The 19,490-nt window shown below is 34.4% G+C and overlaps 1 protein-coding gene across 4 annotated transcripts in view; it reads left to right on the top strand.

Moving 5' to 3' along the window:
• The window catches only part of ATAD2B (ATPase family AAA domain containing 2B), a 161,507-nt gene that overhangs the window by 75,707 nt on the left and 66,310 nt on the right, over positions 1 to 19,490 (top strand). For all 4 annotated transcript variants that reach the window (XM_025867806.2, XM_025867805.2, XM_025867804.2 and 1 more), the window contains exons 15-17: positions 4,884 to 4,974; positions 10,434 to 10,745; positions 13,912 to 14,047. In XM_025867806.2, the coding sequence (XP_025723591.1) occupies positions 4,884 to 4,974; positions 10,434 to 10,745; positions 13,912 to 14,047 (539 nt within the window). The remainder of the gene's footprint in view (positions 1 to 4,883; positions 4,975 to 10,433; positions 10,746 to 13,911; positions 14,048 to 19,490) is intronic.

Below are 19,490 nucleotides of genomic sequence, written 5' to 3'. Positions count from 1 at the left end.
GTGTTCCAATAAAAATAATGTTTTTAGAGTATTAGTTTATGAATAAGAACCTAATGTGCAAATTTTCATAGAAACGACCATGATATCATAATTAATTAAAAGCAGCAAAAGTTATTCATTATAGTATATTTTTAAGAATGTATAATTAAAACAGGGCAATCTACAGTCATTGTGTAAAATGTTATTTAATATTTTATACAGTGTTTTCCCCTAATTCTGCTTAACATCTTTATTGTTGTTATTGGTTTGAGCAGTTTAATCATTGACTATCTCTTCACTGGAAACTCAAGTTTGAAAGGGGGAGATGTATATAGAGAAGATACTTTGTTTGACAATGTTTCCCATGTAATTTAACATTTCAAATAAACAAAATTAAAACATTTATAACATACAAATATAACCTAAAGACAGAAGGTACTATTTATGGGTATATAATATACACACATACACATTTGTAATTGTCATATGGCTTTGACTTTAGATCTCCATGTAAAATGCCTGGTTTACATACTTAGATGTAAAAGGTTGTGATTAGGACAGTGTACAAGAGTACAGGGAGATGAAGGCAATGGTGCTGCTATGTAGAGCAGTTCATACTTCAGCTGGAAATCAGTCTGCGCAGCCACTAGTAGTTTTCTCAGTTTTGGATTGACTGTCTAACTTAGAGGCTTTAATTTGGTACTGAATTTACCTGGGATAGAAAACCTAGCATATACAGCATCATTTTCAATACCCAAGTGTAGCTTTCAGGACTGTATCAATGCATAGAGGTGTGCTTAGTTGTAGAAGACAAGGCTGAAGTGGGAGGAGTCTATTTCAGCATGGGGAAGCATCAGCTGTCTTGTTTGGGACATCGTACAGTCCAAGCACATCTTTTAGGTTCTAGTGTACGTGGATAATGTGTTTAGTTCTAAGAAACACAGCCTGTGTTCATTTTGGTATAGGAAAGCCATTATCTCGATTAACCAGTTGTCTTCTAGTCATGTGGCCCTCAGTCATGTATGCCAGTTATAGTCCTCACAATTCAGGTGCAGCCCACACAAATCAGAGATTAACAATAAACAAGGTCTAGAACAGCACTGTCCAGTCGAATTTTCTGTAATGATGGAAATTTCTTTATTTGTATTGTGCACTGAGAATGTCCAGTATGGTAGCCACTAACCACATGTGGCTGTTGAGCTCTTGAAATGTCACTAGTGTGACTGAGGAACTGAATTTTGAATTTTCTTTAAAAATTTAAATAAAATAGCATTATGTGGCTAGTGGCTTACTACATTGTACAGCACGAATCTTGACATAGTTTTCCATGTTGAATTTTAACTTTCTACATTTCAAGAAAACTGTACTTTGCGGCTTAAACCTAAGGTCATTTTTCTTGGTCTGTGTCTATGGAACAGGCTTGGACTATTTTTTTTTCTCCTTAGATAATATTTAAAGTCATGAGATTATAAGACTAAATGAGATTATCAAATCCTCTATCCTAAGGATCAGTTAGTAAGGTAAAAGTATGAGAGTGGACTCTGGAAGCCAAGTGAAGAAAGTCTATCATGAAGATGGTGTGACTTTTGTCGTATGTTGCTAAATTAAGTCAGATGAGAAAATTGGCCATTGTTTTTAGCATGGGAGATGGGATGGGAGCAAGTCGACTTAGTGGTGGGTGCAAAAATGCTTGACTGTAGTATGGTTAGTTTAAGAGAGAACAGGAGGAGAGGAATTGGAGACAGAGAATGAAATTAAGTTTTTCAAAGAGTTTTGTTGCAAAAGGAAGCAAAGAATTGAGGTGATAGATGTTGAGTGATTTGGAGGCAAGAGAAAGTATGTTATTTTTAAGCTGGGACAAATAGCCAATAGAGAAGGAAATTTTGGTGATGAAATTGAGAACGAAGAATTATCACCATGTGTCCTTAATAGGCAAGAGGGGCCATAGTATTTACCAAATGAGTGGTGAGAATGACTTTTAAGATAGGAATTGGATAGTTTGTGATACTAGGGCATCCTAGTATCCTAACAATGTATAAGAGTATCTTAATGCAAAATAATGTACAATGTATAGATAATGTATAGATAGGAATTGGATAGTTTGTGATACTAGGGAGAAGACAGAATATTATGGGTACAAATGCCTACAGGTGTACAAATTTAGTGTGGAGTGTCTCTGGAATTTTCTTTTGACTGCTTCAGTTTTCTCAGTGATTTAGGAAGCAAGGTCTGAATGAGAAGCTGAGTGTGAAGACAGAGAAACTAAACTAGTCTGCTAGGAGATAGACCTAATGAATGATCTAGGGAAGGATTAAAGGCAATGATAAGGATCCGTTTGGGAAGTTAATTTAAAGTGATAAAGTCAGTGTCTCATATTAGTCCTGTAGTTTGGGCAGTGGAATATCATGACTCCTGCTGTTTGACCAAATGAAAGTATAGGAAAAAAAGCAAGCCTTGATTCTTCCAAATTTTAGTAATTTTGTTAACTCTTATTAGCACAAAAAATACCTTCTTGAGGCAGTGATGCTTTTTAATTTCTTTTGTTTCTTTTCCTTTATTATCATCAACACTTAAAATTATTATGTGTTATGTATTTATGAATCCTGAAAAATGAGGAACTTGAATTTGTCTCCGACTCTTAGTAGTAGAGGAAGCTACTTTTTTTTTTTAAATTTTATTTATTTATTTGACAGAGAGAGGGAATGAGCACAAGTAGGGGGAGCAGCAGGCAGAAGGAGAGGGAGAAACAGACTCCTCACTGAGTGGGTAGCCTGATGCTGGGTTCAATCCCAGGACCCTGGAATCATGACCCGAACTGAAGGCAGACGCTTAACTGACTGAGCCACCCAGGCACCCAGGAAGCTACTTTCTTTTAGGGGAAGCAATATAACTTACTATTTTGTATGCCATATAAAATGTATAATGAAGCATTTCTGATTTAAGTAATTTTCTTTTTCTTGTTTTTACAATAAAGAAGGGAGACTCTGATTGATTATATAGAGAAAGGGTAAGGCACTAAATGTGTTAGAGACCTGACAATAACTTTTGACCTTAAGTAATTAATTTCATTCCTCTAAACCTTTACTTAAATTTTGTAAAATGACGGGATCAGAATAGATTTTTTTGAGACATCTTCCAACCTGAATTTTTTTTGGTGTGTTTCTAATTCTGTAAGGGTCTTCTACAAGTGGTGCCTGTGCTGCTAATGAGGTCAGATAGATTCTTACTGTCATCTTCTAGAGAATACAAGCTCTTGGATGATATATTTTTTTTGACCTTGATTTTATACTTTTTTAGTATCTATTCAGGCCGGTACTTCAAGTTGGAAGAAAATAAGTGTCACATCATTGCTTTATTTTTGGTAGCTGAACACCTAACTTAGAACTTGGTATTAGAACGATAGCTATTGTTACCAGATTTTATCAACTTTTGGAGCAAGGTTTATCTCGATGACTTTGAAGTTCTTTTCGTTTTGGTCCTGGACCCCGAATTCCTCATCAAGCTATTAAGATTATCATCTTGGGTATAATTTGCTTTTTCATACTTTTTTTTTTTTAAGATCTATTTATTTTAGAGAGAGAGAGTGCGAGGAAGCACATGTGATGGGGGGTAGGGGCAAGAGGAAGAGGAGAGAAAGAAAGAATCCTCAAGCACACTCCCTGTTGAGTGTGGAGCCCCATGTGAAGCTTGATCCTAGGACCCAGAGATGACTTGAGCCAAAATCAAGAGCTGGATGCTCAGCTGAGCCACCCAGGCTCCCCTCTTTTTCATAGTCTTACAAAGCTCAAGTAGCAGTGTTGACGGTACGAGTGCATTCAAGTTTTACAAAGTGTTTTTCCCTTGAAAGAAAGCCAAAGTGAAAATAAAAGTCTGATATGACTCTTCATGATGGTAATGTCAGCTGATTATGGATTCTTACTACTTCAGTTTCTTTTTGACTGTGAAAGAAGAAGAAATTTCATTTAATTTGAAACCAAGCTGTTAAAATTTTGATTGTGCCATACAGTCAGATTTAAGGTAGAGAATGCTATTTTGAAAAAAAAAAAAATCAAGGTAGAATTGCTCAAACATTTGATTTTTTAAAATGAATTAAATCAATATTTACTGAAATGTTACCTTGTTATTTATTAAATGCCAAGGCATCAATTAACTTACAAGATAATATGCATTATATTTATTTCATTGAAAACTTTTTCAACTTAAAACTTTTTCCAAGTTTTATATTAATTACTTGTTTAGCTCATTGTCAGTCGTAATAACTCATGCATATGATAGAACCAAAAGTTTTATGAAATCTAAATCTATACTTTGTTTAAAAATTAGCACTAATTGGGGTGCCTGACTGGCTCAGTCGGTAGAGCATGCAACTCTTGATCTCAGGGTCGTGAGTTCAAGCCCCATGTTAGGTATAGAACCTACTTAAAAAAAAAAAATAGAAGTTAGCACTGAGTAATGTATGGAATTGTTGAATCATTATATTGTACATCTCAAACTATTATAATACTATATGTTAATTACATTAATAAAAGTTACAAATGTTATAACACATTAAAGTTTCTTTTTCATATGTATTTAGATGGTAAAATAGATCTGATGTGGTAGAACAGTGAAACAGTTTTGAATCTAGTCCTAGATCAGTCAAGATCAGTCACTTAGTCATGTGTTCCACTAGTCAATTCTTTCACCTCTCAGAATATTAAACATCTTAGTTTGTGAGACAGAGATATGATCTCTCCTACATATTACTGTATGTGGGAATTAGAGTTGATGTGGATGCCATGGTGTTTAAATTTCTTTTAAAATAAACAGTTGGTTTTTTGGGGTATGGTGAGTGCATAAATTTGCTCCAGCTTATACATTGGGGAGGTTGTTGGTATTTTACTTATTTGTACTTTTCTTCTTAGGCAAGAAAACACATTTTACAAATCCATACCAGGGACTGGAATCCAAAATTGTCAGATGCTTTTTTAGGTGAATTGGCTGAGAAATGTGTTGGTGAGTGCTATTATTTGAATTCTTTGATTGCTATTGTTTGTTCTTCTCAGTCTCTCCTTATGTTTGGAATGTAAATGAGTATAGTTATGTCTCTGTGCAGTAGATGACTGGCTCTGCCTTTAAATGTAAGAATTATTTTGAACATTTCACTTGAACACTTTTAAATTACCATTTTAGCTGCCATTAGGTGTTTGATTATTAACAATGCTAGTAGTAATATTCCTTTCATTGAGTGCTGGATTTCCATAATATTACTGCTGTGTGTCCTTTTGGGAATTGTTCCCTCTCAGTAATTTTACTAAGAAAAATAAGCTTAACCTTGAGAGATAGAGGTCCATGTTGAAGGCAGGACTGTAGTCTTTTACTTTGCAGATTACCTGATGGGCTCATCTTCATGCCTGTGGTCTAGAAAGAAGTTGAGTGAGAGGAGTCTTCAAAGAAAATACTTACTGGCATCTGCTAGTATTTCCCAAAATATAAGACTTTCCAATTGAATATTAAATTATTCACAGACTGGAAGATCCTCCTTACAGAGTGAATGAATACTACTGTCCTAAAAGGATGTAGTGAGAGTATTTTATGTGCATACATGATCATATATAGGAGATGGAATTCAAGGGTTTTGGAATTCAGGGTTTTAGCTCTAATTAGGTCTAAAATAAGAATGATTACAGTATTAAGCAACTGAGTATACACTCTGGTATTTCTCCTTCATTCTTTTTCTGTCTTTTGTCTATTTTCCTCTTATTCTCTCAAAAAAATTAAAAAATCATTCTCCATGTACTTTTTAAGCATTATGAAAAAATCCCCAAAATAAGTTCACTAACAATTAACAGTCTACTTGGGAAAACTTTAAAGTTACCAAAACCAGAAAGAACAACTTAGTTAAAAAAAATCATTGGGACCCACCATCAGATATTAAAGCTTAAATAGAACATCGGTCCATTCAGTTAGCTACATCCGAATTATCCTCTTCATCCACAGGGACCTCCATCTCCGAAGCAGCATCCCTCAGCTTTTGAGCCACAAAGACCTCGACATCTTCTGGTGAGGAGAAAACGTAAATCTCTCCAGCACTACTCCAGTTTAAGCTTTGCCTGGTATAAGAGAGCATGCGCCAAACCCATTTCATGTAAATTTGGCTTGACCTTTGCAAAGCCTTGTGCTGCTTTACGGGAGAGGGTGGTATTTGGTACAAAATCCAGTCTTTTCGCTTTTTGAAATTTGACCCCTTTTATTTCCTACTTTTATGATATTATTTTATTAGAGTACCGATCAGACTGGGAAATCTTTGTAGATTTTTCTGTGACTCTGTCACAGAATGATCCTTAACTGAAATAAGCGGAAGACTTCAGATAACTTTGGAAATTCCCCAAACAATAGGTATTTTAAAATTACTTGCTATTACCCTATCTACCATCTGAAATGTTACACTCTAATTCTTTATCCTAAATATAAGAATCTTAGTTTCCTTTTTCATTTCCAAAAGCCACAACTTCTCATTATTCCAAATGATTTTTTTTAGCTTTTAGTCAGTTTCTTAAGTTTAAACATTTTAAAGACATAATTTCTTATAGGACTAAAAAACTTCTCTTGCCTTTTGGGGGTGGTGGTGGTATTTTAGAAATCTGCTTATATCTATGCCATTTTCTTCCTGGAGAGTGAGATAAGAAGCCAGTTTCACATTAAAACAAAAAGTCAGATGCAAGTCTTCAAACAGGAATGAAATAGTAATACATTTGAAATTCATTATGAACGTATCACTTTCTGTATCCCAAACATATTTTAACATGTATGGGTTCAGTTCAGTGAAATTTATGCCTAACAAAAAGAATATGTTGTCTTGATAAAAAACTGCAAAGACAGCTGACCTCTTGTTAGAGGTTATGGATTTGGTAACTTTTACCTTGAAATAAATTCCCAAGTACATGGAGGGTTTTGGATGCTTAATAGGGGTGATTTTTTAAAAGTAGTCCTCACATAATTTCAGTGTCTAGATCACATACACAAATAGCAGGAGCTTACGGTTATGAGGATCTCAAATCTAATCATATTCCTCTATTCATTTTCACTTAAGAAGGCCAAAACATTGGAAGTGTATCAACGAGGAGTCTATCTTGTGGGCCTTCATTATGTTTGATGTTTTACTTAAACAGTAACTTCATAAAATTTTAGTATTACACTTGTCTATAACCTTTTTGTATTTTCAGTTTTTCAGACAAATTTCCATTTTAGTGGTGGTATTTAAGAATGCTTTTTCTTGGGGTATCTTGCTGGCTTAGTAGAGCATGTGACTCTTGATCTCAGGGTTGTGAGTTCAAGCCCCACATTTGGTGTAGAGTTTACCTTAAAAAAAAAAAGAATGCTTTTCTTTCTTTTTTTTTTTTTTAAATTAACATATAATGTATTATTTGTTTTGGGGTACAGGTCTGTGATTCATCAGTCTTACACAACACCCAGTGCTCACCACAACACATACCTTCCCCAATGTCCATCACCCAGCCACCCCATTCCCCCACCTCCCTCCCCTCCAGCAACCCTCAGTTTTTTTCCTAAGAGTAAGAGTCTTATGGTTTGTCTCCCTCTCTGGTTTCATCTTGTTTCATTTTTCCAAAAAAATGCTTTTCTTTGGTATCTAGATATTTGTGTTCATCAGAGTATTAGAATTGTAATGGTAGAATTAATGTGATTATGGAATTCTTATGAAAGGGATGTTGATATTTTCTTTAACATCAACTTTTAACTTTCAAAAGGCTGTAATTTCCATAAATATGGAATGATCATATTATCTATATCTATTTTTCTAAATCAGGACCCTTTGGAGAGTGAAAAAATATGCTTTTAATTATGACAAGACAAGAGGCCTAAACGAGGACACGTGATCTTAAATATAATCTCTTTAGCCACGATTATCATGTAATAACTTTAATTTTGTTTTAGAGTCTGGTAAAGGAGGCATATTATTAATCCAGTAGTTCTCAGTTTTTTGTTTTGTATATCAGAATCACTTGTAAAGCTTTCTCAGAATACACATTTATGATATTAAATCTCCAGAGATTCTGATTCACTAAGTGTTGGGAATCTGTTTTTGTTTCAGTTTCATCGTTTATTCAGATCAGTGGTCAGGATTAAAAACTACAGATATAAACCAGTATTCTCATTCACAGGCAAATGTAATGAAGATAAATCCTCTCTTTTATAGTCTATTGATTATGATAATCCAATTGTTACACTTTTAAATTATCCTTAGTAGATTAAGCAAAAATGAACAGTACATTGCTATTATGTATGTTACTAACGTTATGTGGAACATAAATGTTACAAGTATCATCTATTACATAAAATATCTTTTAGTGGCTTTTTTTTTGTTTTGCACTGTTTCTGAGCTTTTAAAAAAAGTTGAGACTTTTTGCTCTTAGAAATAGGATCATATGGTATGTTCATCAACTGTACTGTATATGCTTTCAAAGAAGAAAAAGAAATGCAGTTGTTTATATTTTTTGAAGATGGTAGTTTATTTTTTACTTCCTCTGAAATGGATTATTTCATTAACTGTTTATAACTGAGCTGGTATTTTACAGTTACTTGAACTAGTATAACTAGGATATGTATAGCATAGGAAAAGATACTTTTTTTCAGGCTTATTCATTGAGAAATAGAATAAAAAATGAAAGGCTAATGGTAAATTTGGTTATTCTGAGAATTGTTTGGGAGATTGATTGCTGTCATGGGACAGTGTTAGTGCTTCATCTGCTTATAATTTTCTAAATTAGATTTTCACAGGTTATACTAAGCTTTCCCTTAATTCTGAATAAATATTTCTTTAAGAATGTAATATTTTTCTGTTTTTCCATAATTTTCATTGAAATTTTTATTCACAGTATGTTGGCTTAATAATAAAAAAATTTAGAGTTCTTAAAAAAAAAAAGAAAAGCCCAGTAAATATAATTCTTCCACTTTTTGTGGTAGTACATGGAAACTTCACAGTTATACATCCCCAAACTATAACCTTGGAGTTACTCTTTTCTTCTTTCATTCAGGAAATATTTATTGGATATCTACTGAATGCCAGGCCAGACATTTATTGGATATCTACTGAATGCCAGGCCAGGCATTATTTTCAGTATATGAGATATATTAGTGAACAAAACTGATGAATACACATACCCTCACAAAGCTCACATTCTAGTTGGGGAAGGTAGACAATAAACATTAACAGGTAAATGATAAAAGTGGTACATGCTATGGGAAAAAGGGAGCAGAGTAAGGAAGATTTATCTGTTACTGTAGGACTTGATTAGCAGGATCATATGCCCTACTAATAATAGAGATATAGTTCATTATAGGTGTGTGGGTCACTTGCAGTTTGATTTATATAGTTTTGTCCCTTAATGTTCTTTTTCTGTAGGTTAGTCTGGGGCTATTTATTTTCTGCTCATAGTTTTCCTAATCACCATTTTGTTTCATTATTTACATGTTCCACAGGGTCATTGCTAAGTATAAAAAGATAAACTTGATGCCATTCTTTGAAGAGCTTAGGGTCTCAAGTTTTAAAACTAGTTTGAGTAGTTCCCTCTGCTGGCATAACTGATAAAGGTGGCCAAATGCAAGTTTAATTGCTGACATAAAAAACAACATGGCTGATTTGAGTTTTTCTTCCTTTTTGTGGTTGAAACCTAACAGTTTGTGTGTTTTTGTATGTGTTGCTTAAATGAGTGAAATGACTTAAAAGCAGGGGCTTGATCTATTAACTACATAATCAGTTAAGTATGGGTAATGGATAATACCCTGTGTTGGTATAGCCCTTAGAACTAGATTATCAGTTATTTTAAGCTAAACGTATATATTAAAAGGAAGTTAATGTGGAAAATTAATGGATTCTTATTCCCTTCAATACCTTTGAAACTACCAGAGATGGTGACAACCTTAAAGTATTATTTTTGGGGTAACTAGATATACACTTGCTGTGGTTTGCATCCAAAGTTGGTAGGAGAATAGCTCTGTTCTTGAAATTTCTCTGTATGTTCTACTTTGTACTCCTTCCTTATATGTGTTTGGTAATTAGTAATATTAGAAAAGTTTATAGGTAAGTGTAATGTCATGAGGACTAAACTAATTGTTGGGAATATTGATGAAGGATTGAGATGAAACTTATTCTTTAAAAACCTTTCCTGAAGAAAGTTGTACATTATAATCAGTGATTTTGGCACAAAATACTTGGTTTGTTTTGATATCACTGGTTCATGTTTTGTTAATTAAAATTTTTAGTCTTTTTTAGTCTTACTGAGGAAATAATTTTATTAGGTGACTTAAATGGTCCGTTTTGGCTGATAAAATTGCACATAATTATTGATTTAGTATTAATTATTTCCTTAGATAAAGATGTATATACTTGCAAACTATAGTTGATACTGGGAGAATGAACTTACCTTTGTTATTCTTTTCCTTTTGTGCATTAGGGTATTGTGGAGCTGATATCAAGGCCCTGTGCACTGAAGCTGCCCTCATTGCCCTGCGGAGGCGTTACCCCCAGATCTATGCTAGTAGTCATAAACTGCAGCTAGATGTTTCCTCAATAGTGCTCAATGCCCAAGATTTTTACCATGCAATGCAGAATATTGTGCCTGCTTCCCAGCGTGCTGTCATGTCTTCGGGACATGCACTATCCCCCATCATAAAACCACTGCTGGAAAGAAGCTTCAACAACATCCTAGCAGTCTTGCAAAAAGTGTTTCCTCATGCTGAAATTAGCCAGAGTGACAAGAAAGAAGGTACTATAAAGTACTTTTTCATATTGTTAAAATGAAACAAGTACAGGCATAAATAAATTCTGAGTTTCCTTATAAGGTTATTTATGTGTTATTCTTTTATATTTGCCATGAATATAGAAAATATATCTATTTCACTCACTAGGTTATATTCCAGGCCTGGCATGTTGCGTAGCATATGGTAGTTGCCTAGTGAATGTTTGTCAAAAGAAAGAATGAATATTAGTTCTATTTGTTACCTCTTGGGACATTCTGACTATCTTAATGGAAAAGTGTTACTATCTTTAGAAAAGTTGACTATAATAACAATGGCTTACATTTATTTTATTATAAAACCATTAAATAAATTGTCACTTATTAATTCTCATAACAGTCCAGTGGGGCAGGTACTTTTATACTGTAAAGGAAGAGACTGGGAGACGTAGGAAGTATTCACTTATTTGGGGTCATTCAGTAAGTTCTAGGGCTTACTCAAACCCAGGACACCTGGCTCTTTAGCCTGCACTCTTTTTTTTTTTAATTTAAAGATTTTATTTATTTGAGAGAGAGAGAGAAATAACGAGAGAGCAAGAGTGGGGAGGAGAGGGAGAAGCAGGCTCCCCGCCGAGTGAGGAGCCTGATGCGGGGCTCGATCCCAGGACCCTGGGATCATGACCTAGGCTGAAGGCAGCAGCTTAACCAACTGAGCCACCCAGGTGCCCCTTTAGCCTGCACTCTTAACTGAGTTGCTTATAATGTCCCTCTGGATTCAACTTATCAAATATATTTCGTTGGTACTGGCAGGGCACTCTTCAGTGTACTGTATTAATGGAGTGTAAATCATTAATAAGGGAGTAAATTAGAACCTGGTTGTATAAGGTCTTGAATTCTAGCTTTAAGATTGGGCCTGAGATAAAAATAGAATACTGCCTTTAAAAAGTCATCCATGGGGGGTGCCTGGGTGGCTCAGTTGGTTAAGTGACTGCCTTCGGCTCAGGTCATGATCCTGGAGTCCCAGGATCCAGTCCTGCATCGGGCTCCCTCTGACCCTCCTCCCTCTCATGCTCTCTGTCTCTTTCTCTCTCAAATAAATAAATAAAATCTTAAAAAAAAAAAAAGTCATCCATTTACAGGGAAACTTTAGGTTTATATGCTAACCAAAGTAAGGTCTGAACTTTGAAGAGAAGGTAATGAGTTTTAACTATCTTAATTTTCCCAATTCCTAATATCTTATTTGGCATGTAGTCTGTACCAGAAAATTGTTCAATTAATTATACTAACATTAAAAATATTATATATAGTAAAAAATAATCAATGCATTTTGCTGTTTCTATAAATTATACTTTTTGGAGATTTTATTTTTCAGGGATAGATTCTCATGAAATATGACATGGATTACTTGATATCCTAAGTTTGTCAAATAGGGAGGGGAACAAATATTTTATTATGCATGAGCCAGGTACTCTGCCATGAATTGTACTTTTCTTATCTCTGATTTTCATAACTGAGGATATGTATCTTTTTCCCAAATATTTAAAAAATTTTTTATTTATTTATTTATTTAACTGACAGATGTCACCTTTAGAAAGTCAAAAAAATCGTATCTTCCCATTTGAGAGATTATGATAGTTCATTTTTAAATTTTTTTAAAATTTAAATTCAGTTAATTAACATACAGTGTATTACTAGTTTCAGAGGCAGAGTTCAGTGATTTATCAGTCTTGTATAATACCCAGTGCTCATTATATCACGTGCCCTCCCCAGTGTCCATCACCCAGTTACCCCATCCCCAAACCTGCTTCCCTCCAGCAGCCCTCAGTTTGTTTCCTATGATTAAGGGTCTCTTATGGTTTGTCTCCCTCTCTTGATTTCATCTTGTTTTATTTTTCCCTCCCTTCGCCTATGATCCTCTGTTCTGTTTATTAAATTCCACATTTGAGTGAGATCATATGATAATTGTCTTTCTCTGATTGACTTATTTCGCTTAGCATAATACCCTCTAGTTCTGTCCACGTCGTTGCAAATGGCAAGATTTCATTTTATTTGATGACTGAGTAGTATTCCATTTTATATATATATATACACACCACATCTTTTTTATCCATTCATTTGTCAGTGGACATATGATATAGTTCCTTTATTTTGAGATATAGTTCCTTTATTTGAGAATTTTTTAATAATTAGTTTTTAGTTATTTAGATATATTATTCTGGTTTGTTTGGGTCTTAATATTATTCTTAGACTGATATATGAAATTATCACTCAAAAGGTATTCAATTATTTTTCAGGTTAACTTTTGCAATATTGTTTGTACTAAATATTTAGCTTATAAAATCCATTGAACTCTCTATCTGCCAGCATAGTTTGGTACCTCTTTGTAGAAATTACTCCTTTTTTTTCTTTGTTTTTTTTTTGGGGAGAAGAGTATGATTTTTATCAATGTTAATTCTCTCTCATTTCTCCTACACATGTAGCATTGCTTCTTATTTGAGCGAATTGACACTTTTGTTAGGTATGTGTGAAGCACAGTTATTAGTACTTCAGGTTGTAGTCCAGGGAAATTTTTAAGTATTGCACTCTCAAAAGAGATTCCAGTTTGTCCATTGAGCAGTAACAGATAGCAGACTCATATAGAGACTAATGTTACTTGAATGAGTGCATTTTTAAGATTGGTTTTGTTTCCACAGAATTCCTGACTCTCTTAACTAGACGTATAGATGTGTGTATATGTGTATGCCATGTTAAAAAATAAGTCAGTTTGTTCCTTGTTGTTGTTTTTATAAGAGTTGGCCATAACTCTAGCACCCTAGTAGCTAAGCAGGATATCGTATATGAAAGGCACTGGTTTTGGTCAAATTAACTTAGAAATTTTTAGTAAGTATATGGGTGTTTTATGAGAGTGTCATTTCTTTTCCAGACTTCTTATAGTTAGTCAATAAAGTCTTCCAAATCACATCTCTTAGCACTTAGGCAGTCTGTAAAGGTAAAAGAATTCCATTAATTCCATTTACAAATTATTGAAAACATTGCAGTTTGTCAATTTGCCTGGTTGTTCTCTGTTATTTGATAGGTAACATATTAATGTCACATGATTTTTAAACCAATTTCCCTTGGCTTTAGTGGGGCACTAATATTAAGGGACTTTATAAGCCTCATAATCTGTGTGATTTTTTTTTTTTTTTTGGAACAGATATAGAAACTCTGATTTTAGATGATAGTGAAGATGAGAATGCTTTATCAATTTTTGAGACCGGTTGTCACTCAGGATCACCAAAGAAACAGTCATCAGCTGCTGCTGTACATAAACCCTACCTTCATTTTACAATGTAAGTAACATATCAATTTTTTAAAAAAATTTAGAGTGAGTTTTACTGTTTTACGGTTAGAATTACGGTATATTTTTACTTATGGTTATAACTTTGAGGACTTTGTTTTCTTCAGCTGTTTGGACACAATTCGGGGAAACTTTTACTGTGTATGCTTTTTTGTCTGGTAATAAATGGGTTTATTGGTCAACTAAAGATTACTTTTTTCTTTTTTTGTTTTTTAAATATTTTATTTATTTATTTGACAAAGAGAGACACAGTGAGAGAGGGAACACAAGCAGGGGGAGTGGGAGAGGGAGAAAAGCAAGCCTCCCACCAAGCAGGGAGCCCAATGCGGGGCTTGATCCCAGGACCCTGGGGTCATGACCTGAGCCGAAGGCAGACACTTAACGACTGAGCCACCCAGGTGCCCCAAAGATTATTTTTTTCTAAACTGTGATTTCTGTGTGTGTGTGTGTGTGTGTGTGTGTGTGTGTGTGTGTTTTAAGGAGATTTATTTATTTAATTTTAAAAATTTTATTTATTTTAGAGAGAGAGAGCACGCGTGGTGGGGTGAGGGAGAGCACAGGGAGCGGGAGAAGCAGACTCCCCGCTGGGAGTTGGATTACAGGACCCTGAGATCTTGACCTGAGCTGAGGGCAGATGCTTAGCTGACTGAGCCACCCAGGTGCCCCTCTTTTTTTTTTTTTTTAAACCAGGGTGGAAGAAAGGGTTGTATTTTAGAAAGTCAGCTTATGTCCCCAATTTTAATGCCTTTTATTTTGAACTAAAATGGTCAAAAACGAAATATTTTTATCGTGATCTGGAATATTTTAATTTGTAACAAGTGTCAGATGATAGTTAGGGATTCTAAGAGTACTAAAAAGATTCTGAATTAGAAATTTATCAGTAAACAGATTAACAGATAACTTTTTGATTCTCCAAAACCTCTTTAGTTTACTCTTTCCTGATTTAGATTTTATGGTTTTTCTATTTACATTTACCTTTATCCATGTTAAAGCAGCTTTTGTTAGGCACTTTTTATTGGGTAAACAACTTTAGTGCTAATGTAATTTTAAATTAAGAGACCAAATAGTTTTCAAATACTAGCAGCTTCATCACTTGCATTTACATAATTAGCATGATAGTTATAGGACCCTAATGCCCTGTCAGGTAGGTCTGATAGCACTTTCATTAGAAAAGGCTGGATTGATTGTATGTACTTTTCAGTAATTTTTTAAAGAGAGATTTTGAACAAATTTAAGTCTTCAATTTGAAGTTTCTCCCATGTAGATTTTGGTTAAATGTTAATTTGATTATTTGCACTGATAACTTTTTCTTATTTTTTATTTTTTAAAATGAGACTGTTAGTTTCATTTACTTTTTTTTTTCTTTTGTTCTTTAACAGCAGGTTCTTCTGTTAGAAACGTTTCTTCTTTTCCAGATCTTTTCTTTTATGCCCTCAGGGATGTTTTCTTAGATTTTTTTTTCAGTACTTTCACAAATCTATTTTACTGATGGCTAAGGGAAAACCAAATAATCATTTTTTTTCTGATTCTCACCTGGCTACCCTGTGTGCATGTGTGTGACTTGTTTAGTTATTTGGATTTGAAATATATAATAGGAGCTAAGAAACTCTTATCAGAAGACTTGTTCCAATTTTATGAGATAGCTCTGTTGTCAGTAACGTGATACAGAAATAGATTTTGATTTAGAAAACTTCATGTGCAGTTTTGAGGCTGACTTTTTATTAAGAACATTCTCTGTCATTTAATGTGTATCACAGTATGGTTTTGCTTGGTCTAACCTTTTTGAAGGAATTGGTTTAATTTTAGCTTCTTTTACATAAAATTTCTAGTTCATGATGTGATTTTTATTTAATAGGGAGACAGGCATACCCTAGAAGTAAGCTTTTTTTGTTTTAGGTGTTTTGATAAATTCCATTCATTTATTTATTTACTGACCCATTCTCTCAGTTTTTATGTGTTTATGCCTGGCACTGTATTAGGTGCTGAAAACATAAGCATGAGTGAGATATAAAGTAGTTCTTACTCTGGAGAAATTCTTTTTATTGAGGGTGACAGACATTGTGATATGGCTAAAGTGCTTTATAGCAGAACTAGAAGCTTTCCTTGGGAAGTCAAGGAAGGTTTGCTGTCCTTCTGAGTATGAAGGGTTAAGAGTTAGCATCTGATGCTCATTACAAACTAGACATGTGGTAGATTATAAAGCTTGAGGCTTTATATGTAGCAATACATATAGGCCTCTCATCAGTCATATGGCATTTGTGGTATCAATATTTTATAGATGAGGAAACAACCACAATGAAAAATAAGTAAATTGCCCATGATTAAGCTGCTAGCAGGTAGCAGAGTTAGGCTCTGTACTGTTTGTTTCCTAGGATCCTATTATTATTATTATTTTTATTGTCTATGTGATTTCCACATTGATTTCTGAGCTTAATAGAGAATTGCATTGTTTTTTTGGGTAGGTTGGACAGTAGGATTTTCATACTTTCCAAGAAGCATACACTTTAGAATAGAGGCCTTTAATAAGGGCTGTACGTGTTTTTTGTTGTTGTTGTTGTTGTTGTTGGTTTGGTTTGGCTTTGTGTTTGAACAAGTGTTAGCATGTGCTAGATCAATACAGAAAAAGTGCTCAATAGGTAGAAAGCATGACTTTAATACTGGTCTCCAGTAACACTAGCTTGGGCATTGTTGGTGGGTTTCTGTTTCTGGGAATAGTTTCCTAAACAATGTTGAAACCTTTATTTAGATTTAAGGTGAAATAGTCAAGATATTTAAAGTCTGCCAATCTGATAGAAAACCCTTATGATGGAAAATAAGTTTTCTTTCTTACTGTATATTACCATAAGGGGATTAGAAACAGAGTTTTCTGAGGTTTTCTAAATGAAAATAGCTTTGTTTTTTCTGATTAGAAAGATGATATACTCTGTAGAAAATTCAAGTAATAAAGAAGAGCATAAAGAAGAAAGTAAAAATTAAAGCCCAAGCACCTGAAGGTAATTTTTGTTAAAGTTTTGGTGACCACACTTCCATATTTTCTCTATGCGTATAGACAGACCCACATATTATTTTATGTAAATTAAAATCCTCCTGTAAGGCTAATGTAACTTGCTTTTTTATCTACTACATTGGGAAAGTTATTTCATGCCAGTATATGTTTAATGTTATTCTTTTAAAATAGCTACATAGTATCTTATTTTTTGGATGTTCCATAATTTTTATAACCTTATTAATAAAAGATTGAAATTTCTAATTTTCTTCTTTTATGATAGATATGTGGATCTGGATAGGCATCTTTCTCAGTATACATTTTTAACATCATTATCTGATTCATAGCTTAGGGTAAATTTTAAAAACAGTGATTGCTATGTCAAAGGGTATATACGTTTAAAAACTTGATACAGGTTGTTAAATTGACTTCCAGAACAGTTGTACCAATTTACATTTTTCAGCACTGATATATGAGAGTGTTATTTTTCCTATACCTGTGTCAATTCTGAACACTGCCTTTTTACATCTTTGCCAACCAGATAGATGAAAATAATATCTTCTTGCTTGTTTGAATCATTCATTTGTTCTTTCATATTTACTCATTCAGATATTTTGTCAAAGTGCCCATCATGTGCCATATGTTGTCCTAGGTACTTGGAATATGTCAGTGAACAAAATGGACAGAGACCCCTGACCTCATTTAGCTTACATATTAGATGGAGATAGATAATAAAACAGTAAGTGTAATAGGTAGATAAAATATTAGAAGATACGTACTATGAAAAAAATGTAGAGAATGTTAAAGAGGTAAGGGAGTCCTTGGGAGTGGGATGAATTGCAGAATATCCTTGGAATATGTATTTTAGAATGTATGTGACATAATTGCCAAATTTAATTTTGGAAAAATTTTGCTTTTTTCCATTATCACTAGTTATGAGAAAACCAATTTTCCCAACATCTACTCACTAATGGTGTTAAAATTAATTTTTAGTTTATCAGTCTATCAGATAAAAGATGTGTTTTCATTATTTTCATAATTTTTTTAAATAATTTGGCTTTTTTTTAAAAAAGATTTTATTTATTTGAGAGAGAGAGAATGAGAGAGAGAGCACATGAGAGGGGGCAGGGTCAGAGGGCGAAGCAGACTCCCTGGACTCGATCCAGGGACTCCAGGATCATGACATGAGATGAAGGCAGTCGCTTAACCAACTGAGCCACCCAGGCGCCCAATTTTCATAATTTTTTAATCTCTGTTAATAACTACCAAGTCTCCTCCCTCAACCTGTAACTACCAAATCTTCCTTCTTCCCTCCCTCCCTCCTTACCCCTCTTCCTTCCTTGCTTCCTTCCTTCCTTCCTACCTACCAAGATTTATTTATTTATTTGAGTGGGGGGAGGGGCAGAGGGAGAGAGTCCTAAGCAGACTCTGTGCTGACTGTGGAGCCCAGTGCAGGGCTCAGTCCCACGACCCTGAGATCATGACCCAAGCAGAAATGAAGAGTTGGACGCCCAACCAGCTGCGCCACCTAGGTGCCCCACCAAATCTTTCTTAAGCCAACATTGGTCTTGACCTTTAGACCATCTCTAGCTGCTGATTGCCCTTAGTATGCCACACATCTTTCAGTATGTACTGGACTCTGTTTCCCCTTCTCCTGTGAGTCTGGTGAGCTACCATCCATGCAGGTATTACAACTAGAATTGGATATCATCCTCAACTCCTTCCTCTTTCTTTCCTCTGTATCTAGTCAATGTCTAGGTCCTGTGAATAAGTCTCATCTCAGGCTGTTCCTTCTTACCTCCTCTGACACTGTTCTTGTCTAGATTATCATTAACATCTCATGCCTGGGTTATTACTGCAGACTCCTAACTGGTCATCTTTCCTCCTGTTTTGTCTTCTTTCAAACCTTTTCCTATACTGACATAGTCATCTAGAGTTATCTTTCAAAAACATGTGTATGATCATATCACTTTCCCTGCTTAAGCTAATAATGCTTCTTCCTTATCGTGAGTGAGCATTCCAGACTTTTAACATGGTTTACAAAACTCTTCGTAGCTCTTCATAGTCTGATTCTTCTTCCCTCCTCTCCTCCCTAATCCCAGAACCTTTATCCATACATTGACCTAAAACCTTAAAAGAAGCTAACTGTATGAACTATTACTCCAAAGGGCCAGGGGCCTTTGATCCTTTGTACATCCTATTTTTATTTCTTAAAATTTGTCCTTTCTGCCTCCAACCTGTTCAGTTTGTGCTTTGGTAACACTTTCCAGGAAAGCCTTGAGTCTCTAATTGGAGTGTCTCATAGCATTCTGTATTTAAACAGTGCTGCTTGTTAATCACACTGAATTATATTAGTTGTATATTTCCTTTTCCCACTCAATACTGTTCAAGTATGAGCTGCATGATAACTGGTATTGTTAGGTATCCAGGGCTGAGGGACTTACCATAG

This window comes from Callorhinus ursinus, unplaced genomic scaffold, assembly GCF_003265705.2.
Source record: "Callorhinus ursinus isolate GAN/ISIS: 27379988/994484 unplaced genomic scaffold, GSC_fseal_2.0 scaffold10, whole genome shotgun sequence".
Taxonomy (NCBI): domain Eukaryota; kingdom Metazoa; phylum Chordata; class Mammalia; order Carnivora; family Otariidae; genus Callorhinus; species Callorhinus ursinus.
The sequence above is the reverse complement of the archived record's forward strand: the minus strand, read 5'-3'. Positions and strand labels throughout refer to the sequence as shown.